General features: G+C 38.5%; 1 protein-coding gene across 1 annotated transcript in view; it reads right to left on the reverse strand.

The window, feature by feature from the left end:
* The window catches only part of LOC141400173 (potassium channel subfamily K member 1-like), a 102,289-nt gene that overhangs the window by 45,338 nt on the left and 30,563 nt on the right, over nt 1-26,388 (reverse strand). Inside the window, exon 2 of the mRNA XM_073979626.1 lies at nt 1,821-2,044. Within this exon, the coding sequence (XP_073835727.1) occupies nt 1,821-2,043 (223 nt within the window). The 5' untranslated portion in view covers nt 2,044. The remainder of the gene's footprint in view (nt 1-1,820; nt 2,045-26,388) is intronic.

Genomic DNA, 26,388 nt, shown 5'->3' on the forward strand with positions numbered 1-26,388 from the left:
GTTACTGTCACGCCGTTGGATATATCAGCCTTTCTATCATTCTTCTTGTCCGCATTCGAAAGTGATTTAACCGTTGGTTACAATTTACTCAATCCTGTAACAATGTTGTCAATCCTGTCAGAAAAGTACGGTGGTTAGAGGTTATGAAGTCGGGTAGTCTTTATACGGAGACGATGATAGGAACGTCTGATAGGAACGCCTGAACCAACGGAAATGACGGGTTGCCAGAATACGTCATTTATAAGACCTGGTGCTACAATGGTGATATCTGGCGAACTGTGGCAATCTCCTCTAATCCTCGCAGGAGCGGCTTCATTCACCGTGCAAAACGTGGAGCTATCAATTGGTTCGGCCAGCGCTGTACCCATCTGATTATTATCGAGGACGGAATGGGTATTGAAGTCTCCTAACACCAGATGGTTATTGCCTTCAGGCATATAACGTGGGGCACAGCTATTCATCGGTGGTATGTTCATATTTTGTAGCTCTACCTCGACAGTACCACACTTTGCTGCTACCCTCCTTTCATGTATGGACCATTAGAGTACTGGGCAGACTACTGTATTAGGAAGGCAAATCATTCTCCTCCGCTTCTTGTGCGATCCTTCCGCAAAACGTTGTAACCATCGCAACGTTCCAAGCTACATATGACAGCGAGCTTTGTTTCTTGGATCGCGGCGACCATGATGTATTTCCGACTCATAAAATCCACAATTTCGCTGAAATTATTGCGCAGACCGTTGCAATTAAATTGCAGGAATGATGCATTTTCGGGGTGCTGAACAACAACTTGTGGTGTTAAATGCCAAGTTTGTTGTTGTTGGGGAGACTTTGAGGGCGTCTCCTATTCCAACGACGACGAAGAATCGGACGACGAAGTTGGAGATACGCTGGGAGATCTTCTGGCGCAGCAAGCAGCAATATAACTATCACAGTAATCCTGGATGCGTTTAAAACCAGAGCACACTCGGAAGTGCACCCATGCCCTACATCCATTACATCTCACTACAGAAGGCATATGGTAGAGCTGACAAACTATCGATAGTCGGACTATCGTTTTGATCACTGTGGCAAGGCTTTGTTTATATCGGACTCAGGAGCAATTATGTTTTAAATAATTCGCGACATATAAGCCAAATATCTCGTTTCGGTGACCGACATAACCTTTGTTTTACGACAGCAATCAAAACGATAGTCTGACTATCGATAGTTTGCCAGCTCTAGCATATGGTGGATGTGAATCTGCAAACGGAATAGATCCATGGCCTGAGGTTCTTCTCTATCCCGGCACGGACCAAAAGAGCTCAAAGCAGCATTTGGGGATATATAGTCACTCCCTTGGTGAAAAAATACACGAACACAAACAGATAATTGTAGAGGTGATGGCCCCGAAGATTCCTCCGAGTTAATCCGGGGTATAGAACCGGTTTTCGGTATTTAGTGTCCGTTGGTAGTATTTACGACTCATTCAATTTTAATATTATTTATTAAACAAGTGTCATTGGCTTCATTCTGTCATTCTTTTTTTTCTATGGTCAGTTACCCCAAATACCAACTGTCGTTGGATGTCATATTGCAGTCTCATATTAAACTTCGAATGACAATTGTCATTTTTTTACCATTGCTGCAATATTATCCAAAACGTGTACAACAATGTTGACATTGAGTATGAACTTAAAACTCCATTTATTTAAATTTCCCTCCTTTCAACATTCTATTAAATTTCCCTTTGAAGTCAATTTCCAACGAAAATTTATCCGCATTTCTTCTAAACAAAAAACCCAACACAATACAACAAAAAATAAAATATTACAACTTACCATTTAAACACGAATGCTTATCCAGAAATTGATTTCGAAAAGTTTCCACGCGCTGTGAAATCACATCAATTTTTGGCGCTTCTATGGCTGAAAACATGGCAGCGCCTAAGACCAAAAACAAAACGTAACCACCGCATAAAAAGCAAAACCGACATCTTCCGTTCTTGTTGGCGGACGTGGCTGATGAATTTTTCGAGCTAATCGGAAATGCTCCTAAAAGCATGCTGTAAAAAGTGGAGAAAAAACAAATTCAGAAGATATTGTTTGTCATTCATTCAATCGCAGCACACACACCCACACACATACAGGTTTGCTGCTGGTTGGAATTGAATTATTTTTAACCATGTGGCATTGCAATATGTTTTTGACAAGTAATATTAAAGCAAAAACATGGTAAATACCCACATGTGTGTGGTTGGCTGTGGTGTATGGTCGGCAGTTGTCAATATATAAAGAAGCAATGATGGTATTTATTAAATTTATTTGTACGTATGTATACTTTTACTGGGTCACACACATGGTTTGTTCATAAGTGACATGTATTGTTTTTTGCTAAGTTTAATTTCAAAAATAAAAAAAGAGAGTTTTTAATTTGTTACTTTAGGGGACTTATGGTAGTGCAAGTTGCCTAAATAAGTACATTAGCTACTTAAGTATTTCCTTGGTTATGTTAAGGATAAATTACCCACAATATTTATACCCTCCACCATAGTACCATAGTATGGAGGGTAACTAAGTTTTCTTTTCCGTTAGTAACGCATTGAAATAATCATTTCATATGTATTCTTGATCAGTAGTGCGGTTCTTTAACTCATTTTTCGACTTACCGACAAAAATCGGTAATGCCAAGTAAAAAGTATCGGTTACAAGAAAGAGAGAGAGAGAGAGAGAGAGAGATGAGAGAATTCATTCTCGCTGCAGCAAGAAAAAGCAGATTTGTTGGCTCGGTTTGGTTGTCAGGGATTGGTAGACACCTATTACCTATGATTTGCAGTCCCTGGGCCGTGAACATGGACATAATAATTGCTCGATTATCTCTGTTTATATCCTCAGCATTAAGCTAACGAGGATATATACACTTTCATACGGGCTAAATAATGGTATGTTTGGACGAAATCCGTTTCAGGCTATTTGGAGTAGATTTAGCCATGTCTGCCTGGCTGGCTGGTGCGCACGATAACTCTCGAACGGATAAACCGATTTGGTCCAAAATTTGGCCTTCGTAATATTTTGTTCAATTTAGTTTTAGTTCGAAGATGGACCCCCCCACAAAAGTTCGAAAATATTCAGAAAAATTGTGCGAACGACAACTCTTAAAGGTAGTAACCGATTTGGTCCATACTTTACACATTGTGAAATTTCTATCAGACATAGATGAGGTTCCAATATGGACTCTATTGGTCCACACCCTCGGTTACCTCCCACAAAAAATTTTGGAAAAGTTCAGTTTAGGACCTGCTCCCGAACGTTTTTTTATCAACTTGCATTCGCTGCCCCCCGTATGACGGCACAAGTTTCATCAGGGGCAAATACATACTTCCTGAGAAAATAGACTGAAAGGTGCAAAAACCACTATGACACCATGTGCAGTGGTTGGATTGGTTGGTTGGAGCAAGATAACTCTCGAACGGACCTGCCGATTCGGTCCAAAATTTGGCCATCGTAATATTTTGTCCAAACATAGTTTAAGTTCGAATATAATCCATATCGGTCCACTCAATCAGGTATCTCCCCCACAACAATTAAAAATTTGTCGGAAAAATTGTGCGCGCGATAGGTCTTGTAGGGAGTGACCGATTTGGTCCATACTTTCATCCTAATATATCTACCAGATATAGATCAGGTTCGAATATGGACTATATATGTTCACTCGTTCGGGTACCTCCCTCACAAAATTTCGGATAAGTTCACTTTAAGACCTGCTCTCGAATCACTTTGATTTTAGTTGTAAACGTTTTTTCAGGTGCAAGTCCATACTTCTTGAGAAAACAGCCCGAAAGTTGTAAAAAACCCCTATGGCACCTTATGTAGTAGCTAGAGGGCACTATAACAGAGGTCCGCAAAATGCATATAAAAGGCACACTCTATTGCCTTTTCCCAAAAGCGAATAGTGCAGTGCCTTGCATATAAAAAATATGAATGTGCAAAAAGCAGATTCACCCCAAAAAATGATTCACTGCTTTAGTGCATGCTTGCTTGGTTTTACATTTGTATTCACACGATTCGCAAATGCAGTATGCACAATACTGCATACCACCACACTGTATCGTACCATCTTTTGTTTGAATAAATGAATACATTTGCCAAATTTCGCTTTTTCCTTGAGTTTCTTTAATAGTAGGATAAACTAAACTAGTAATTGTTTTTATTGTCTCACCATTAATTTTTTTATGTTCGTCATATTTTATCTAAACTTAGTTTCAGTTCGAAGATAGGCAATACCGGTCCACAACTACCGGTCTTTCCCCTAATATTTAAAAAATTACACTAAAAAATAAAAATAAATAAATTTGGTCCAAACTTTGGATCTCCTAATATTTTGTCCAAATTTAGTTTAACTTCTAAAATGACCCTCTCCTTAGGGTATGGCTCCAAAAATAAGATCCACTTCCATAATATACTATGTCGGTCCATTCCTTTAAGTACCTCTTCCGTAACACTTTTGAGCTTTAATCCTAATCCACATTTTTGTCGGCAAGTTCAAATGTCCAACAAAAGGGGCACAAAGTTCGGAAAAGACCCTAAGTACATTCGATCTGTCCGTAGATGAAAGTTACAATTCACATAGTTTTTTTTCCCTTTGAGTTCAAACCAGTCTAATTAGTCATCTCTTCCTCAGGACATTCATCGGTGATTATTCTCACGATTAGTTTCAGTTCAGATTTCTTCAAGGAGAGCTGAGATGTAGTTCTTTGCTTGAAGAGGATTGGCCACATTGGATTCCTTACATTTAGATTCATTGTCCCAGTGGTGGGATTCTCTAACGCATTTTTTGGTTACCGACAGAAATCTGTAAAATTAAAATGCTTATAATTTCGGTAATTAACAAAATTTGTCGGTATGTTAGCGACCAAAATAAAGTTGTCGCTAAGTACTACCGATAGCAACTGTGTTGTCAACATATATTGGTACTTTTCATTCATAATTTTGCGTTTTAAATTTGCCGATTTTTTCGGTAACCAAAAAATGCGTAAGAGAATCTCACTGCAGTTTTGGCTAGACTTGTCCCGATATCATTTTTCCAACTGCCGCATAATGATACAGTGGTGGTTTGACGACTCCGATCCGCAACGCGCCATTTTATCCGCTATTTCATTCTCTTCAATGCTGCAATGACCCAGGACCCAAAAGAGGAAACAATTGATTTTAGCGTCTCCAGGGTGTTCTTACAGTCCAAAACCGCAGTAGTATTGATGGTATGGAGTGCACTCTTGGCTACCACCTTCTGCACAATGAGACTCAGTGGATGAAGATCAAGTGCTATATTGAGAGCGGCTTTTGGAGTGCTCTTCATGGCACCGGTGATTAGTGATGATGTAGCTCGAGATACGATGTTTTCATTGGGCGTACTATGGCCGGAACATTTGATGACCTATGGTCTCAGTCGCTTTTCCGTCTTACCAATGGAGTTGGTGCACTTTAATTGTGATCGAGAATAATGCCGAGGTACTTGGCTTCTAAAGAGGGCTCCAATGTGACTCCATCAAGCATCGGTAAGATGAATGGTTTGATATTCCTCTTATTCGTCAACAGACCGTTTTTGTTGTTCATTCTAAGACCATAGTTGTGTACCCATCTCGATAGTTTGACTATAGCTCCTTGCATTAGTTACGATAGTGTTTGTTGGAACTTCCCGCTGATCATTATGAACATGTCGTCAGCGTAAGTTATCGTTTTATTTGTAGTTTATCAATATCCTTAAGAATTTAATTTATCAGCATGAGCCACAATAGTGGCGATGGAACCTCCTTGGTGACAGATTTATTTACTTAGCTGGATCATAACAAAATATTTTTTCCATACGCCGAACTAAGAAAAGATCTCCAAATTTCTCTTTTTGTTGCTTAGCTTTCTGGAATACCGCGCCTTTTCATCTCGTCATCCACTTGTTTGCTCCATCGAAGCCTTGGCCTGCCAATTCTGTGTGCACCGCCATCTGGCCTATATTTATACGCCTTTTTAGCGGACTCATAACAGCTCATTCTTATAATATGACCTAGCCAACACAATCGTTGCATCTCGATACTAATGTCGTTGTATAGCAGATACAGCTCGTGGTTCATACGACGTCGATATTCAACGTCAACGCAGATTGGTCCATAGATCTTTCGAAGAATTTTTCTCTCAAACACACCAAGCACTGCCTTGCCAGCTTGTGCAAGTACCCAGGCTTCGGAACCATACATTAGCACGGGTTGTATCAGTGTTTTGTATCTGGCTTTGTTATACCCTCCACCATAATATGGAGGGTATAATTAAATTTGTCATTCCGTTTGTAACACATCGAAATATTCATCGGATGCCCTATAAAGTATATATATTGTTAATTAGGGTAAAATTCTAAGTCGATATAACCATGTCCGTCTGCCCGTCCGTCTGTTGAAATCAAGACACAGCTCTCAATTTTTGAGACAGAGCTTTGTGATTTGGTATAGAATTTTCTGTTACTCCTAGGATGTTTGATATTGCAAATGGGCTATATCGGTCCACGTTTTGATGTAACCCTCATAGAACGGTACCACCCGATTTTTGATATTTTGAAGGTTTTAGATTCATTATCACACCGAAATGGCTGAAATTTGGTACTTAGTCTTCATTTGGGGTAAAAAATTTTTCTTTAGAATTTTGTCGGTATATGTTCACGCCTTCATATAGCCCCCATAGAAAGGTACCTCCCGATTTGCAGTATTTTGAAGGTTGTGGACTCACTATTGCTCCGAAATGGCTGAAATTTGGTATTTAGTCTTCATTTGGGGTATACAACTTTGCACATGAAATTTGTCGGAATAGGTCCACGCCTTCATATTGCCCCCATAGAACTGTACCTTTCGATTTTGGTATTTTAAAGGTTATGGCTTCAATATTCCACCGAAATGACTGAAATTTGGTGTTTAGTCTTCGATGGTAGTATAAAACTTTCCCCCGAAATTTGTCCGTACAAGTCCAGGTCCTTCATATAGCGCCCATAGAACGGTACCTCCGAATTTCAGTATTTTGAAAGTTAGATACATTGTTTTACCGAAATTGCTGGAATTTGGTATTTATCCTTCTTCATAAACGAAAGGAAACCAATTGTTCAGTTTTGCTTCAATACAACTCGTGGTGGAAGGTATAACAAGTTCGGCCGGGCCGAATGTACCTCGCTCTTACTTGTTTTTAAACTGCTTACTTAAGCCAAAGTAACATGTGTTGTCCAATACAATTCTTCTTTTTATTTCACAACTGATGTTGGAACCAACTTCCACTGTTGGTCAGAGCTCTATGGACGCAATGCGTGCCGGCACCATCAGCTTTGTCTTTTAGCCGTTTACCGCCAGACCCACTCTTCCTGATTCTCCTTCGATCTTCTGAAAGGTATCAGCTACATACTTTACTGATCGTCCCATGATGTCAATCTCATCAGCATAAGCAAGTAACACGTGGCTGTTGCTGTAGATTGTGCTATTTCTTTGACATTTGCATCTCGTTTAACCTTTTCCAGCAGGATAACAGGTCACACGAAAGGCTGTCTCCTTGCCTGAAACCTCTTTTGGTACTGAATTGTTCCGAGAGGTTATTTCTATTTTAACTGAGGACCGGTATTAGTTAATGTTATCTTACAAAGCCGAATGAATGGGAATACCTGTCGATGTCTGCTTTATAATCGACAAAAATGTGGTAAGTGTCGATCTGCATCTCTTGGGTCTTCTCCAGGACTTGCCACAGGATAAATATCTGGTCATAGCACAGTGGTCGCCGCCATTGGCCAAAATTAAAAAAAAATGAAAGTCTAATTTTGGGTACCAAATGTGTTCATATCCACTCCAAACATGTTAAATTTCTCTAAAATAAATTTGTTATGGATTACTTTTTATTCTTTGAGAAAATTTAACAGGTTGGATTTCGAGGTGAATTCAGTGCAAAAGTTAGGTGAAAGTAAAATATAAATATCAAACTAAATGAACTCTATATTGACCAAACTTAATTGCAATATTGAAAAAACAATGTATTAACATAATTTTTATGCTGTTTTGTGTTTGTTAATTTTTTGGATTCATTATTGAATACGTGTGTTGACTGAAGGGCTTTTGTAATATAATTTCTTCAGTATAATTGAATTTCATGTAAAGTTTTAGTTATGTTCCCCCTTTTCCCCTAACGAAATTGTTTTTAAAAGACCAGCTACATCTTTCCGCATCTTTGGAACATGTTCCCAAAATACTGAGAAGACCTTTCAGGGTGTTTTTGTCATTGTTTCAAATGTGCGGGTGATACATTTCAGCATTTTTGATATATATATATTAGAGACATTGTGTGGTTCAATTATATGAAGGGTACATCAAAATGTGGCCCTCAATGTAAAATTTCGAAAATTCTGACATTTTTATTGATTATTACGGTTAGAACCCTAACAATACAGAATATTGGGCGGAATTGATTTATGGAGACAACAAAAATTTTCGGAGTTACCATACCTCCAAGAAGGTTTCCTAACACCTGGTAGTGCCGTGAGCCACATTTTAGGCAATTGCATTGAAAGATGTAGTCAGGACCTCCAAAATGGCAGAAATCAGGGGGTACCGTTCTATGGGGGCTATACCTAAAGTTGGACCTATGTTGATCTTTTTTGTTTTTTTTTTATTTATGTTGCTAAATTAACCTTTACTGAAATTTTCGTGTTGAAGGAAGTATTTTTGGCCGATCTTCCCATACAAGTTCCAGCACAGTGCAATGGTGGGCTTGCCAGGTCTAAAGCCGCATTGGTATATTCCAATTATTTCATTGACCATAGGCTTTAGTCGTTCGCATAATATCCCTGACACTATTTTTTAGGCAGTAGGAAGAAGACTTATGCCCCCTATTGTTAGCACATACAGTCTTATCTCCTTTCTTGTGGACGGGACACAGGATATTCAGGTTCCGATCGCTGGGTACGCGTTCTTCCTGCCAGATGGTGATAAATAGCTGATGCATACACCTTATCAGCGTGTCGCCTGCGGTTTTGAACAGCTCGGTTGGCAAGTCTGCAGTTCCTGCCGCATTATTATTCTTTAGCCGGTTTATTGCAGACTTTACATCATCTTGGCTGGGCGGCATTCAATACCAGCTTCTGGGATTGGATCCTTAGTTTCAACATGTTTACTATCGAATCCCATATAGAAATTAACAGTCGGTGACAACAAAAAATTGGGGCTTTGGCCAGGAAAATCAATTTCTGAAGCACTGTGTGTCGTCAACTTTAGAGGGGTTTGTTTTTCTTTTCTTTCGTTTTTTCATAGTAGTGGGCTTTTTCTGGGGGAGGGTTACTAACCCGACGCCCGACCCCAAGTTTTTAACGTTCTTATGGGTGAATGCGCGGCACATGATAGCTCACTACCTTTAACGTGTGTTAAAGGCAGCTCCCCAGCTGACATCACTTGAAGGTCAGTGTCAACTGGAGATGAAAGAGGGACCAAGATAAATCCTGGGCTTTGCCATGTTAGAGCCAGTTAGAAGAGTTCCTTGGTTTCTTTCATCCCCTACGTCACCCTGATGACAGTCTACAGAATGTAATTCTCACTGATTTTTGAGTTAATTATCCTTCAATTCAAGCTTAAAGGTTTTAAATGCACCTTCTATGTCAAGAAATGCTGCAAACGTGTAGTTTGAGCCTGTCACATTTCTCTCAATATGTCCTACTATCTCATGTAGCGCTATTTCTACCCATTTGTCTTTGATGCAGGCATGTTCTGCGGACCTTTTCTCGGGAACTAGAACTGTCGGAAATAAACTCTAAAATTTATCGGAGAACTGGTCGCACTCTGTGCTTAACTTCCTAAACATCTTATGTACAAGTCACTGACGTGCGCATACACACACTACCATCTTTTAAACAAAATACATACATAGACACATATGTATTTGCCTTTGCGTATGCAGTCCATCCCTACAAGTTATGACGTCAAAATGTTTGAACTTTGAAACCCTTGACGTAGTGGGAAAAAAAGTTGTTTTAGTTTTGTTTCTTTTATTCACTTTTGCTTTCTTTCTTGTTGTGTTGGAAGCCAAAAAGAAAAATTCAATAGCATTACTTCTAAACTAACAAAAAAAAAAAAAAAAAAAATACATCCACAAACACATAATTGCAGAGTTGCCATTGGGGAAGCCTAGGAAAATATTTATAATTTGGAAAAATGAGTCTGTACGTTCTCGTGGAAATTAAATTAAATTTTTAAATTTTTATTTTCAATTTTGTTGATTTAAATTTAAGACAAGTTTTTAAGTTTTTAACTTTTGAGATATTCTTACTTACTTCTTAGTTCCAGATATATGGAAGGCTAGATAGAGAGTTTGCAACGTTTTATCTGCTGCTAAGTAGCCAACCCTTCACCAATGATCTTTCAATCTCTAAAACGCCTAAGAAGGCCAAAACCAATCAGATCATGGCAGAAAATTTTGAGTCTCAGCTTTCATTGAAGCGCAAAAAAACTCAGTCACAAAGACCCCTTTGTATCCTTCAAAGTAAATCTATTTATTTTTGTAACTTTTAGTACTTTTTGGCCGAATGCAATGTAAACCTTTTAACCACGATTAAATAACTAACATGTCGCTACAAGTATGTACATAGTATCTGTGTGCTGTAATGTGGTTATATTGTTTGTTTGTAAGCTTTTTTTCTTTTCAAACAAACTTTTGAAAAAAGGACAAGGATGGTCGGTCGCTCTACTAGATTCAGAAGCAATGAGCTTACATGCAATTTCAAAGTATTTGATGGTATGGAAGCATTGATTGAAAACGCCATGGAGGATTGAAGATTTATGGTAATTTTTAAGTTTTTCAACATGCATTAGTTTCCGTTAGATTGTTAGCAATTTATTTCAAACATAGAATAAGAAACTGGAAACAATGTAGAGAAACTATATTTCAGCCACTGCAGCAAGGTGGATCCCAAGAAATGTTGAAGCAGCAGCAAATACCTACTCAGGTGTATGGCCATTCTCATAACATGACCAACGCTCCGACCGAGGAAAAATATGAACAGACTAAGGATGTGTTCTATCAGGGTAGCTGTCATATGCTATATCCAGGCATTAATATAGCATATGACAGCTACCCTGATCATAACATTAAGATTGATCTAGGAAATGTTTATGCCAAGATTGGGAAGGAAAATATGTTTGCAAAAAACATGGGCAGTAGTAGGTTCCAACACACAAGAGCTCGTTGATGCCCCCAGACGCAGCGGCAATATATTCCAGAATGCTTGCTCTGAGCTCTTTTGATCCCTGACTGGATATAGAAGAACACCGGACCATGGATCTGTTCCATTTCTCAGATCAGTAGCTACTGACAGTTACTATAGACATCACATATAAACATCGACGGCTGCTCTGGTTTTAGCTGCTTACATCTCCCAGCGTGGCTCGCACTTCGTCGTCGGAATACGAGACACCCCGCAGTTTCCCCAACAACAAACGAAACATTTAAAACCACATGCTGTTATTCAGAGGGTCGGAAATGCATCGTTCCTGCAATTCAAAATTATTAGTGGGAGGAACATCATGGTCCCCGAAAACCAGAAAACAAGACTCACCGTCACCTGTATCCTGCAACGATGCGATTTTTACAATGTTTTGAGAGGAAGTCTGGAAAATGGGCAAGGATGCAAGCGAAAGTGAATCGTACAGGCCGTTTTCGATTTTGTGGGCCAGCATCAGAAATAGCTATCTAGTTGCCAATCATCAGCATGGATTCCGTAAGCAGCACAGCACGACAACAGCGCTGCACGCCATCTCAACATATATTTATCAAGGACTCAACCAGAAAAGGCATTGTGATAGAACGGTGAAGGTGGCGCTTGGCTTATCAAAAGCCTGTCCACGCTGTTTGAGGACATTGAGCAGACAACCCTCCGGCCAAGTCTGAAATGTTGGATAAATAATTGATTATGTGTGGACGCCAGAATTCAGAAACAAGAAATCCAAACCCCGTAAAGTGAAACAGGGGGTTTCCCAAGGTGGGGTGATCTCCGAAACTCTCCTGTATTCCGTACCTCTCCTGTATTCTGTCCCTCCAGACGGCATCGATAGCGTAACGTATGCGGATGATTGCATCATCCTGGCGTCAGGTACCTTCCGTGATGACATCTGTGAGAGACTGAACTCCTATTTAGCCGATATTAGCACCTTTTTCCAAGCGAGGAATATGCAGATATCCGCCAAACCTACTCATCTTACTCCAGTGGTTCTGTGGTTACATCCCATCGAAGCAGCCACTTTCCTGGAACTGGGGATAGACCCAGAGCCAGATTGAACCGAAGAACGAACTTACAAACATAATAACAAACACGGTTACAACAACAACGAGGATAAGAGGAGATTGTCATAACTCGCCAGACATCACTATTGTGGCACGCTGTCTGATAAATGACGTGTCTTGACAGCACATGATTTCCTTTGGCGTGGACCATCTGCATATCATCGTCTCCCTTAACAAACCACCAGATTTCATAAACTCTGAAGTAACAGCTCGCCAAACATCACCACTGTGGCACCCAACCTGATAAATAACGTGCCCTGGCAACCCGTCATTTCCCTTGCCTCAAACCATCTTCTTATTATCGTCTCTGTTAACAAATCATCAGATTTCAGAGAATTTAACAATTACAGTTTCAGAGAGCTTTCCATTCTCTCAGATCCTCGGGTAGCTAAGAGAATTTTTCGGGACATTATCACAGCTGCAGCTGCTCGCTACATACCAACTGGTGGAATACAAAATTTCCAGCAAGTGCGAAATGAGCGTGATGAGCATCGTCGTACGAACCCTGAAGACCTAAGAGTTAGGGAACATACTCTTGAAGTCAGCAGGCTAGGAGACGAAGGAAAGGGTTAATCGCTCTCGAATCAGGAAAAGAAAGATTATAGAACGGCTGTTACTTTAAAGGTCGGGACAGTGACGGAACTTCTTAAGTACGCGTTTCATTTTAACCGGAAATTTAGGGCGAAGATATTTGTGTTACGCTGTATGAGAGCCCTATCAGCCGAGGACGTACTAGCACAATTTATTATGAGCGATGTTGCAGATCTCATCTGAAAAGCGAACAATTAGTTTTCTTTCGTTTATTAAGAAGACTAAATACAAAATTTCAGATATTTCGGTAAGATAATATAGCTAAAACTTTCAAAATACCGACAATCGGGATTTACGTTCCTATGGGGGCTATATGAAGTAGGTCCACGCCTACTGATCATTCGCGATAGACAAAATACCAAACTTAAGTATGAGAATTGTGGGAATTATGTGTAGACGTTTTAATATCTGCCTACATAGAAGAGTTATTGTGGGTTCTCAAATTGAAAAGAACTACGACACCGCTTGATGTGAAGTCTTTTAAAGGATTAGTTCTTACTTGCTTTTTGTGCCCTACATCATAACGTGGAAAGAATATTATAAGTTTGTTTTTCCGAAAAATCATGTAACGCCACGAAATATTCGTCGTTGACCCCCATGTGGTATACCAAAATTCATATCTCGACGAGATAAAGCGATTTTGAGATGGATGCCCGACCTTTAAAAATTGTAATCAAACCCCTGGCCGCAATTATGGACGTATCGTCACCAAATTTTAAATGGAGGTCGGTTTTCCACCAGAATAGAAACGATTGTTATACCAAAGCATATAAGTTCGTTCGTGTATTACTTCAGTTATCAGGTTCTGGTTCCTCTGTATACAGACTCAAAAACCTGGACTGGATTGGTTGCGTCCATAAAGAAACAGGAGACAGGTGGGGTTAGCTGGGCAGCTAAACAAATGCAGTTTGTCGTGCGGTCCCAACCCAGCAAACCAATCGTACCGACATCGTAACGAAATCGGTACGAAATTCGGACGCTACGTCTGATGTCAGAACCGAAATCCTAATGATATCTTAACGAAAGTAGTGTGAAGTGGTTGACATAATTTCGGGACGAAATGTCGGAGCGAAATCGGATCAGAAGAAAATCTTTGCAAAATTCGGAAGGCGAATTTTTTCTTCCGAATTTACGTAAAGATTTCTGAGCGATTTCGGAATAATGTCGTATGAAAATCGGAGGTATCTTCCGAATCTTCGTAAAGACTTTGTAAAGACTTCGGAATAATGTCGTATGAATATGGAAGGAAAATAACTTTCTCTGGCGTCTTTTTTGTTGATCAATTTTTATTTGTTATGTTTTTTATATTTAAAATTTAAATTGTACATGCGAATTTTATAATCAACAATTTTGTCGACAACAAACTAAAATGAAAATAACCCCTTGCTGTTAGATACACACAAAAATGTGGTTGTTGTACGAAGAGAAATTTGTTTCGACAACTCGCTACGAATTCGTTCCTAAATCGAAAGAAAAACATTGGTATATTCGAAGGGAAATTTATTTTCGACGTGCTCTCCAAAATCGGAACGAAATTTGGACGAATTTCCCGACAAAAAATCATATAAAAATCGGAACGAACGAAATTGTTCAGATGTGTCGGACATCCGACATTTGGTTTGCCGGGCATGTGTTGGGTATCGTGGCATCAATTCGGGTCCAATACGAATTGAGGGGCTGCATCGTCCGGATCTTAAATGGGCAAAACTACTCGTGTTTGCCTTGGCACCTGGCGTTCTTCTGTTGCGATGGATGGGGGTGGTCCCAAATACGGCATTCACACTGTATCTCTGACCTGCCTGCGCAACGTCTCAGTGTGTATTCTATCCATACCGGCCTGATGGGCTCTTTTAAACCTTTAGACCACTCTCTCTCTCTTTCTATATTATGATAACACCTAAGCAGATGCTGATGCACCGGTAAAACCTTCGTCTTCTTATGAAGATGGTTCACTGGTGTCATGTGGAGGCACCTTGTTGCAGTCCACAGGGTGGCATTCTGGCAGGTTTGAATATTCTTCCACTGCGTAGCGCTAACACCTGCCGCATCGCTTACCACAGACCAGACTATTGCTTCGTAGAGGTCAACAAGGCGACTATGAACCCTTGCCAAGCAATCAGCTTTCCCATGGTTCAGGAAGGCACGGCATGCAAATGTTATCAAGTCGGGTGGTCTATTTACGGAGACAATGATAGGAAGGTGTTGTATGTGCTTAAGAAGGTTATGTGTTTAAGTAAGAGAAAAGATTTGTTTTTGGTGGTGATCATGAAATATTTAGGGGCTGAAATGGAATGTTGCAGCGACACTATAGGTCGCAATGATGGCCTGATCGGTGCGAAATTTTAGATAAAGAAACAGCTTGTAATTTAACATATAATATTTAGCGGTTTATATTCCATCTCTGTAAGTTATATTTAGAAGGGGAACTCTTGACCTTTCCATTGGTACCAATTATGCTGATGTACGTGGTCAGATAACATAGTTACAGCCTATTATATACAGGGATATGGGGATATTGGTGAAAATGCGGATGTGTGTGGCATAAAAACCGTGTCACCGGGTCTGACGAATGACATTACCTGGCAGTCCTTGGATCAGACCACCTCCCCATAATTGTCTCCATAAGCAGACCACCCGATTTCATCTCCTCTGAATGCCGCACATTCGTTAATCATACGAATGCTGATTGGCCAGGTTTCAGAGAGTTCACCAATCACCGCTTAGGGAACTGCCTAATCCTTCTTATGTTCGGGTAGCGGAAAGGACGTTCAGAGACATCATCACTGCTGCAGCCACTCGACATATACCTGATGGTCGAATACCCGAAGTAAGACCAAACTTTCCAGTAGAGGTTACGGGATTAGCAAATGAGCGTGATGAGCCTCGTCGAGCCAACCCCAGTGACCCCAGAGTCAGGGAGCTGACACTGGAAGTTAACAGGCTGGTCGGCGAGCATAAGCGGAACAAGTGATTAAATCGTATGAAGAGTTGCATTGGTACCGGTTTAAGTGAAATGTGGGCAACTGTTAAGTCACTCTCGAACCCCGGAAGAAGGGAAGAAAGGATCTCAGTCATGTTTGGCGACGTTACGTTGACTGACCCGAAGAGGTGCGGAAGTTATTGCAAACGACAGTTTGGCGAGCACCCCTGGAGTGATAGGACGAAGAGAAGAGTACTACGTCGCATCAGATCTCTTCCTGCCGAAGATGAACCACCACAGTTTACAATGTATGATGTTGCAAATGCCCATCAGGAACGCTAAGTCATCCAAAGCGTTGGGCTCTGATGGTATCTCCATGGTAAGGCTGAAACAGGTGGATGAACCCGGAGTGGAATATCTCACTAAAGTACTCAACCTGTCGTTCCAGAAATCTGGAAAATGGGCAAGGATGCCAGCAAAAGTGAATCGTACAGGCCGTTTTCGCTTTTGTGGCCCAGCATCAGAAATAGCTATCTAGTTGCCAATCATCAGCATGGATTCCGTAAGCAGCAGAGCACGACAACAGCGCTGCACGCCATCTCAACATATATTTATCGAGGACTCAACCAGAAAAGATCGTGTAATAGAACGGTGATGGTGGAGCTTGGCTTATCAAAAGCGTTCCATGCTGTTTGAGGACATTGAGCAGACAACTCTCCGGCCAAGTCTGAAATGTTGGATAATCAATTGATTATGTGTGGACGCCAGAATTCAGAAACAAGAAATCCAAACCCCGTAGAGTGAAACAGGGAGTTTCCCAAGGTGGGGTGATATCTCCGAAACTGTTTAACATCTACCTCTCCTTTTTCCAAGCGAGGAATATGCAGATCTCCGCAAGTAAATCTACGGCCACTCCGTTAACCTCATGGACGGCGCAGTATAGAAGAGAGTTGAATGTCGTGGTCGATGGTAGCAGAACTCCGACTACAAATTGCTTCAAAATTCTAGGGGTCACATTCGATACTACGTTCACACGCAGCGATCTGCGACAAACTGAAATGCAGAAACAAGGCCCTCAAGTCCGTAGCCGGCAGCACTTGGGGTGCAGATAAAGAAAGCCTTTTTGAGCACATATAACGCGATAGGTCGGTCTGTGGTTAGCTTTGCGGCGGCACTTTGGTCCCCAAATTTAGTTGATACGCATTGGAAAGAGATTCAAACTTGTCAGAATTCTGCCCTGAGAACAACAACAGGGTGCTTCCTCATGTCTTCAGTGGACCATCTACATGAGGAGGCAAAGATTCTTCCAGTACAGCAATACAATGAGAAGCTTTCTTTGCTGTACTAGATCGGGTGTTACCGTGAGAGCCATCCCAATCACCATCTGCTGGGTATGCCCGACACACCCAGGCTCTAGAGAGGGAGGTCCAACAATATAGGAGAGAACCCCTATATCAACAGGCATATCAGACAGGTCTGAATAGCATTCTCGCGGACGTAGTTGCTAAGGCCACAAACAAATACAGTGTGAATAAAGTCCTTGGAGTACATCCCCCATCAATCGCGTCTGAGGAGCGTCAGCTGCCACGACAAACCAGAGTAGTTATGGTTCAACTACGCTCGGGATATTGCAGTCGCCTAAATTCTTATTGAACGGATATTGGTCGCGCCGTTCAAAACATCTGCGTGGGCCCGCATGACACACTGCACCTTTTCAACCTACTCATCTAACTCCAGTGGATCTGTGGTTACATACCATCGAAGCATCACTTTCCTGGAACTGGAGATAGATCCAGAGTCACAGCAGAAGAATGATCACGCAAACACACAACAATAAACATTGTTACAACAACATTATATACAGGGGTCTCACAGTTTTAATTGTAACCATAATTACGCTATGGGTCTCAGTTACATGTTAATACTCATAAATTTTTGCACGAAGTTAGAGGTTTGGTCAAGGTAAATGCCAATAATTTTTAAAAATGATCGGATAGTATTTAATTAATTTAGTTAATCGAGCTATATGACCTAGAGAGATAGGGATAGTATTTAGCGATTGAAATTGGCCATTATCCATTGTGGGAAAAATATTCAAATTTAATTTTTGGTCCAAATTTTAAATTCTGTGGCCATATTCCGACAAATTACGAAAAGGAAACTTGAAAACGAACTCTTGACTACTCTTTTCATGCAAATTATATCAATAATGCAAAAATATCAATTAATTATGTCAATAACATAACGTGTCACAATCATTTGAAATTAATTCCGCTGAAAACTAGTGAACAGGGGAAGTGGTGTAGGGTATCAGATGGTCTGTCCTGTCATCCTATGTCGCACTGTGTGCAGTACCAAACGTAGCGGTATGCCACCTAAAAAATGTTTTACGAGATTGAAATTCTCAGGAATCTCATGTTTACCTCCTTGCAGCATTATACGGGGAGTGTATCATAAATATATAATTTTCTTTTTTGTTTTAATTCAAAAGAATTTCTCACTCTATGATGTAAAAGGGTTACCTTTTCATTAATAAGTAAGACATTATATGTTTACTCCTCTTTATAAATAGGTTGTTACTTTTTAAGGATGTGGTGTGAATAAACAATAGAAACAGAAGATTTCAAATTCAATTCACAATTCACTGTCGATGGGGTTCGTTGAAAAATAAACAATCGCCTATAAAAAGAATTCTCTTTCAATTAAAAAGAAAAATAATTTCTCTCTAAAGAATAAAAAATTAAATATTTCCAAAGGAGGGGGAAATTCTTTAATGTCTATCTACTGTGTCAACTAGGCCACTCCACTACTTTCCTCTTTAAATATTTACTTCGGTTTTTATCGTTAATGGAAAAGAAAAATAATTTCCTTTGAAAGCTAAAAATGTTATTTTATTATTAAACTTGTTTTGTAATTAGAAAAGTTGTTGATAACAGAGTTTGCTTGTTTGATTTTCATTGAATAGATGTCACAAACACTCACATGTCTGCATTTGTCAAAAAAAGTTTTATAACAATACCTCCCGTCAGGAACGTAGACATTAGGGTTAAGATTTTTTGACCTTTTTTCTCAAAAACGATTTCCTGTAGCGGGAATGAATGAACTTTTGCCTATTAATAACTAAACTAACGTCTAATCCATTGAAATATAAAAAGTTCACGCACAAATTGATTTAAAAAAAAATATTTTATAGAAAAAATGTATGAAATGAAAACAAAAAATTCTCAAAAATTATTTTATGTTGCACGAATGGATAGACTAACTAACTAAAATAACGTTTATTCCATTCAAATTTAAAAATATTTTGATTTTTTTGTTTTTTGTTAAAAAATAAAAAACAAATGTTATGTCATTTTGGTTATCTCATGTGGCTCTACAGTTGATTTTCAACTAGCAGACCCGGTCCGCGTTGCTGGCCCGTCGAAGTGAGTTTTAATGACAACTTTTTTTATGGACTTTATGTTTGACAATTCAAACATTGGTATTTTCTACCTCACTTCTTTGGTCCATTGTCAAAAAAATTTATCAACAGATTTTGCATGTAAGTAACCTTTCATTTCTCATACGGACATTGTTGGTGTTTTTCGCCCATGAATGCTGTTTAGGATTTATTATCGTCCATGTCCCCTGTCTTAATAATAAAGCGATCTAAATATAAAAGTTAAAAAATGGTTAAGTCGAATTCTCCCGCTTATTGAGACTTATATGTTTTAGTTGGTCATAAACGGTACCTCCCGATATTCGGTATTTTGAAGGTTTTCGCTTCATTATCCCATCAAAATGGTTGAAATTTGGTAATTAGTCTTCGTTGAGAATATAAAACGTTCCACCTAAAATTTGTTGGTATAGGTCCACGTCATAATATAGTCCTCCCGATATTCGGTATTTTGAAGGTTTTAGCTTCATTATCCCACCAAAATGGCTGAAATTTGGTATTTAGTTATCGTTGGGTGTATAGAACTTTCCACCAGAAATTTGTTGGTATCGGTTCACGCCTTCATATAGCCCCCATAGGTCGGTACCTCCCGATATTCAGTATTTTGAAGGTTTTAGCTTCATTATCCCACCAAAATGGTTGAAATTTGGTAATTAGGCGGAGTTATTACTTTCGTAAATGAATGGAAACTAATTATTCCATTCTCTTTCAATTCAATTTTTGGTGGAGGGTATAAAAAGTTCGGTCCGGCTGAACTTAATGTTTTCTTACTTATTTTTTATTTAAAAGGCGAAGATCATGTCTTTCGAACAAGCCATAACTATCAAAAATCGGGTAACAAATGGTTAAGTTCCCAGCAAAATGTTCGATGCCAAAGATTCTATTCAAGAATGGGTGCAAGTGAAATGGAATGTCATTTTTTAGCATCTTCACTCATTCTTTTTACAAGAGCGTGACCCCAAAAAGATGCAATTCATTTTCAGATCCTAAGCATGTCATCTTCACTAACTCGGTGGAATGGCATCTGTACAAATTCTTTAGCATGTCATCTTAACTAATTCCCTAGAATAGCATTTTCGCTGATCTTTGGCATGTCTTTTTAACCAACCCTTTGGCATGAATTTTTCACGTCTTGTTCGGAAAATGCTGTATTGAAATATGATTTTCATGGTTTTTTATTTATTCAAAGCAATTTATGAAATAACTACAATTTAATTATCAAAATTATAATTGCAGTTTGTTGTTGTAACAGTAGTTTATATGTTCATTTTTCTGCCTAATGAATGTGGCTACATATTGAAGTTTGTTAGTAGATTTGATGCTGAACAGATGTTTTGTGTCATGAAACCTTGCCCTATAGAAATTTAGACGGCAGCACCATCCCGAGCGTATTGAGCCAAAAATACTCTGCTTTGTACTGACGGCAGACGATAGATAGTTGTTTATTGAAACTGCGACTGCATTCATGTAAATACTTATTAAACCTGTTTGATAGGCTTGTTAATCCTGGTTCTGCTCCCATCGACCATGACATTCAACTCTATTGTTCTCTGCCGCCCAAGTGGTGAACAAAGTGGCCGTAGATTTATTGGCTGATATTTGTATATTCCTCGCGTCGAAAAGGGTGGTAGGATCAGACAAAAATGAGTTCAGCCATTCACAAATGTCATCAGGGAAGGCACCTGACACCGAGATCGTACAATCATCCGCATACGTTATAGGTTAGACAGTTCCTGCAATATAACCTCGGACAACTCCAAGTTTCAATCTATCGGTCTCAGACATCTTCATCCCAAATTCTACGCACGACAGGCGTCCAAGCAACGTTTCAAACTTTGCGGGACGTAGTTTGCTCGCTGAACTCAAACAGCGTGGAGTGCTTGACAGTCTCAAAGGGTTACCATCACTGTTCTAGCGCACGGCTTACTTTGATTGAGTCCTCGACTAATATGTATGGAGATGGCGTGCAGCGCAGTAGTTGTGCTGCTTGCGGATCCCATGTTATTGATCGGCAACTAGACAGTTATTTCTGATGCTGGGGAGGACTAAAGCCCCACGGGTCTTTGTTACGGGTGACTAAAGCGAAATTGGTCTGCACGATTCACCTTTGCTGGCATCCTTGCTAGGCTTCAGTAGCTGGTATATTTTCGGGAACGATGTGTGTGGCTAGCGACAGGTTGAGAACTTTTTTGAGATACTTGACATTCGGCCGTCCAGCTGTTGCAGTTTAAGCACCGCCGCTACTCGCAACATAGTTTATGTCCTCCACAACTGATTGATTTATTCATCTTTTTTCAGTTCCCATCACCAGTACAGATTTCAAACTGCAAATTACTATTTGAATTTTATTTTACGAACATTTTGGAAATGTACACTCTTTTGTTTTGTAGGGATCCACAAATCGACTTGTATAGCAGGGCTCTTTAGAACAGGCAAGGAAACTTTTATAATACCAAAGATTGCAGTCCGACTATATTTTTTGCTTAATGATGGGGACTTCGTAGCGTAATAAATCTTACATAGCTTTAATAAATCTTAGATAAGTAAAAGAAAATATACATATGCACATGTGTATACATGAAAACACCAAATTCATCTCTATTGGATCGATAGAATAGGTTCAAATGCTGATGAAAAGATCGGATCTATCGCGACTTCATTTGAACCAATGCAAAAGATCCAGTGAAATCATGGCATCTCATGGAACCACTTCCATACAATTTTGCTGGGGTGTAGTGATTTAAGTGTGGCAAAAACGCATTAAAAACAGGAAAATGTTTTTCCTCGTGATCTAGGCTGCGTAGAAGACACCAAACTGCGTAATTATTTACTTTTATTGTGTTTTTGCGTTTTAACTTTATGGGGTTTTCCTTTATAAAATGAATTTGTCTACTTAATAATTACGCACAAGGTACCAACTTTTATAAAGGAAAACCCAAAAAGTTAAAACACAACAAATGCCATAACTCATCTACTTTTCAACCAATTTTATTGGTTTTCCCCATTTTGTAAAGCTAACTGATAAAAGTAAGTAAGTACGCGTTTTGGCATCTTCTACGCAGCCTAGAGCACGAGGAAAAGCATTTTCCTGTTTTTAATGCGTTTTTGTCACACTTAAATCACTATAACTTAACCATTTGTTACCCGATTTGTGAAAATTGTTCGAAAGACATGATTTTCACCTAATAAATAAAAAAACAAGCTGTAAAAGTCCGTTGTGGAAGAAAGAAGTTATGTCCGTTTTAAGCTGAAAATCCAAGAAACCCCGTTTTTCACTACATTTACCGTTATAAAATCAAAAAACGAAGTGAGGCAAAGAAGCCAAAGGTATTTTCGTCTGCCATGAACTCCCACAATACCGAATTTATGCATCAGAACCCCTGCAAATTTTCACTGTAGCACAGTGTAATTGGCTCCAAATATGTACCTAATATACACACAACCCCAGTGTCTCCCAAAATTTATGCTGAAACTGATATAATCATAGGTTTGGCTTATATATAGCGTTTAAAAGAAAGACGTGGGGAAGGTACCCCACTTCCTCCGAAATTCCTAAAATATACATAACAATGGCAAACCTTGAGCTTTTGCTGCATGGAAATTGGTTCAGTAGTATTAAAGATAGGATATTAGAATAGAAGGAATTTGATCTAAGGATAATTGTAAATAAAGGAAAAATGTAAAAGTAAAGATAGAGTACTTCCTCCTGATAATCCTGCAAGCTTTCCCGGGATCAAGAGCCAAGGAGATTTTTTATTCTTTTTGTTCAATTGCTCTTAACCAGGACTACGAGCCTTTATTTGCATTGTTATCCTTATATAAATTCTTTCTTCAAAAATTAAACAAAACAGAACCCTCGTATTTTATAGTATATCCTTTTTAGAAAAAGTCAAAATTGATACGCAATTTGGTGCTAGCGTTAAGATTTGTACAAGTTGCAATTTTAAAAATTTTTTTCTACAAACTATGTATTTTGTTCACCTATTGTAACATCAGCAGCTAGGATTAATCCATATATATATATATATATATTTCTCCAAAGAAATACTATCATAATTTCTTGGAACATTCGCTTGTTATCCACTAAATTAGTCAATCGCAGGATTCCTCTATAATCCTGATACAACTCAAGGATAATTCCTGAATTGACCCAAATGAATTAAATAAGATACCCATTTAGATAACCTACATATATCTTAAAAGTATTCTATTACAATTTATTGTTATACATTGATCCCATTGTCTTTCATAAGAATATCCTTTGTCCTTAAATCCAATTCAATTTTCAGAAAAAAAAAACAAAAAAACTCCTAAACTTTTTTTTCTGGAAAAAATGATTTCCATATTTGTAAAATATCCACTGAAAATTCAAATCTTTTGTGATTTATTTTATTGAACTGTTTTTGTAGTTTATTTACATTAAATGAATTCTGAATATAAATTTGATAATATCAATATGAAGAGCTAAATCCGTTTTAATCTTTTCTTACCAGGGTGAGGTAAAAAGTGGCGGGGTAAAATCATGTACGGGGTCTTAATAAAATATAGTGCCTTGAGACCAAGGAAGGGTAAGGGTAAAGAGGCATTCACTCCACCAAACATCAGGAGTTGTATTTGTCATGATCTAGGATTGACCACTTGTTTTATTCTTTCTAGGCCAACAGGGGTACAGTGTTTGGCCAGAACTTAGTCCACCCACAAGTATTGTATTTTTTATTCCGGGAGTCTACAACATATATTTTTTGTTTATGTTTAGAAGGATTCATTAATGAGCATAAGACGGACCCGAACTCCCCCTCCCGGCTGCTTGCTAGCATCCTTAATGGCTCCCATTGTTCGGATTGTGCTCCAAAATGGTTTAATCTTTTAAACAGCTGTGTATCCTTCTATGTTCAAATTAAAAGTGAGCTATGCGCTTGTTGTGGAGATTATTCATCCACATAAAATTTTATATCTGAATTGAACATTACACATATTTAAAAAAGCAAGCGTGGTCGGGTCTTTAGGACCCAAAGAAGTACCTGGATTTTAGCTCAATACGAAAATTTTTAAACCGATACATTCGTTATATTTGCAGAGGTACCGCGACCCCTCTGGAATTCAATAAAATATGTAGCCTGAAATCGTTTCAGTAATTTTTGTAGAAAAGATCAGCGTACGTAAAAATACTTTATGAAACATTACAATGGTTTCGTTTCGTATTCTCCATAGGAACAATACAAAACGAAACATAACCCACGTTGGCCGAACTCGCTGTTTAGTTTTGTTTTTTTTTTTACATTCGTGAGTGCAAACAAAACGAATAGCGTAAAGTTCTCAATTCCACAACAACAGATAGAAAACGAAAAAGTTCAAAACACATGAACGATTCAATGAACGAATGATTCGTTTGGTGGTTGAAAACATCAACCACATCAACGTAGAATGTTCAGCATGTTGATTAGAGTGGTTTTAAAAAATCGATGTCGGATTTTTTATGCGGCACACTCCTAAAAGGTTTAGTTTTGTTAAAAATTAAGATTACCAAAGTCTGAACTTGGGCCTCAAAGTTTCCATGGGCCCTTTATATAGCTAATATTAAAATCTGACGCGATTTTCAAAATTTAATGTAGGATTACTAGTTTAGCCACTACAAACAACTCGTGTGGTCTGTAGAGTGATTTTGTGAAAATTCGCCTTTATTCCCATACAAATTTTAAAGAAATCGCTCTACATAACGGTACCACCCGATTTTCGGTATTTTGAAGGTCTTCTCTAGTTGATATAAGATCGTTTAAGGTTTTCTATAATAGACAGAAGACCTTTTAAGCTATTCTCTAGTAGACAGAATACCTTATAAGGTCTTCTCTAGAAGACAGAAAACCTTTTAAGGTATTCGTTAGTAGACAGAAAACCTTTTAAAATCTTCTATAGTATAAAGAATAACTTTTTAGGTAATCTATAGTAGACAGAAGAGTTTTTAAGGTATTCTATGGTAGACAGAATACCTTTAAGGTCTTCTGAAGTAGATAGACGATTTTTGGGCTATTTTCTAGTAGACCGAAGTAAAGTAGAAATAAGTTCTTTTAGGGTCATCTCAAGTACCTTTTAAGGTCTTCTCCAGCAGACAGATGACCTTTTAAAGTATTTGCTAGTATACAGAAGAAATTTAAAGTATTTTATAGTAGACAGAATATCTTTTAAAATCCTCTATGGTAAAAATAAGTGGACAGAAGATATTTTAAGGTCTTCTCTAGTAGATAGAAGACCTACTAGGGTAATCTCTAGTAGGCCGATGGCCTTTTAAGGTCTACTGTAGTAGACAGAAGACCTTTTAAGGCAAAATTTATTTAACAATGCTAAAAACATTCATATGTATATTATCTATAGTAAAGATAAACCCTTTTATGGTCTTCTATAGTACAAAAAAGTTTTTTAGGGTCAGTCTCTGATAGAAAAAGGTATTTTAGGGTTAATATCCTTGAAGGTCTTCTATAACAAACAGAAGATCTTAAAAGGTCTTCTCTGTAATCATTCGTGATCTTTATGTCGGTCCGATTCCATCACACTATCTGTAATGTAATAATATCCGCTATGTAGTTATCAAGTACATCCGCCAGTGCAGATTGAAACGTTGCGGGGGTCGTCAACTTTGTATGGATTTGTTTTTTTTATTATGGGGTGTTTTACAAACCCGACGCACAGTGGTGCCGCTTCCTTGTAAACGTGGACAAAAATAGAAGGAGTTGACCTAGGATGATGCATTTTTGTACAAGTACTTATGAGGGGATAGGAATGAAAAATACCAACTTTGGACCATATCGTTTCAGATTTGGATATAGCCCCCATATATATCTTTCCCTTATATTGCTATTACTCGGTCAATTTTAAGAGAATAGCCTTCAAATTAAATGTTTGATATTTTCTTTCGTCCCTAATCAGTTTTACCCATGTTGACAAAAATTAGTTCAGATTTGTATATAGTTTCCATTTATATATATCTTTTCCCAATTTTGCAAAAAACGGCGAATTTTAATTGAGTATCCTTCAAATTTAATATGCGATGTTTTCTTAGGTCGTTGATCAGTTTTATCGATTTAGATAAACTATAACTCAGGCAATTTTAAATTAATAGCCTTCAAATG

This window comes from Musca autumnalis, unplaced genomic scaffold, assembly GCF_047663935.1.
Source record: "Musca autumnalis isolate F117 unplaced genomic scaffold, ASM4766393v1 scaffold_3, whole genome shotgun sequence".
Classification (NCBI taxonomy): Eukaryota; Metazoa; Arthropoda; class Insecta; order Diptera; family Muscidae; genus Musca; species Musca autumnalis.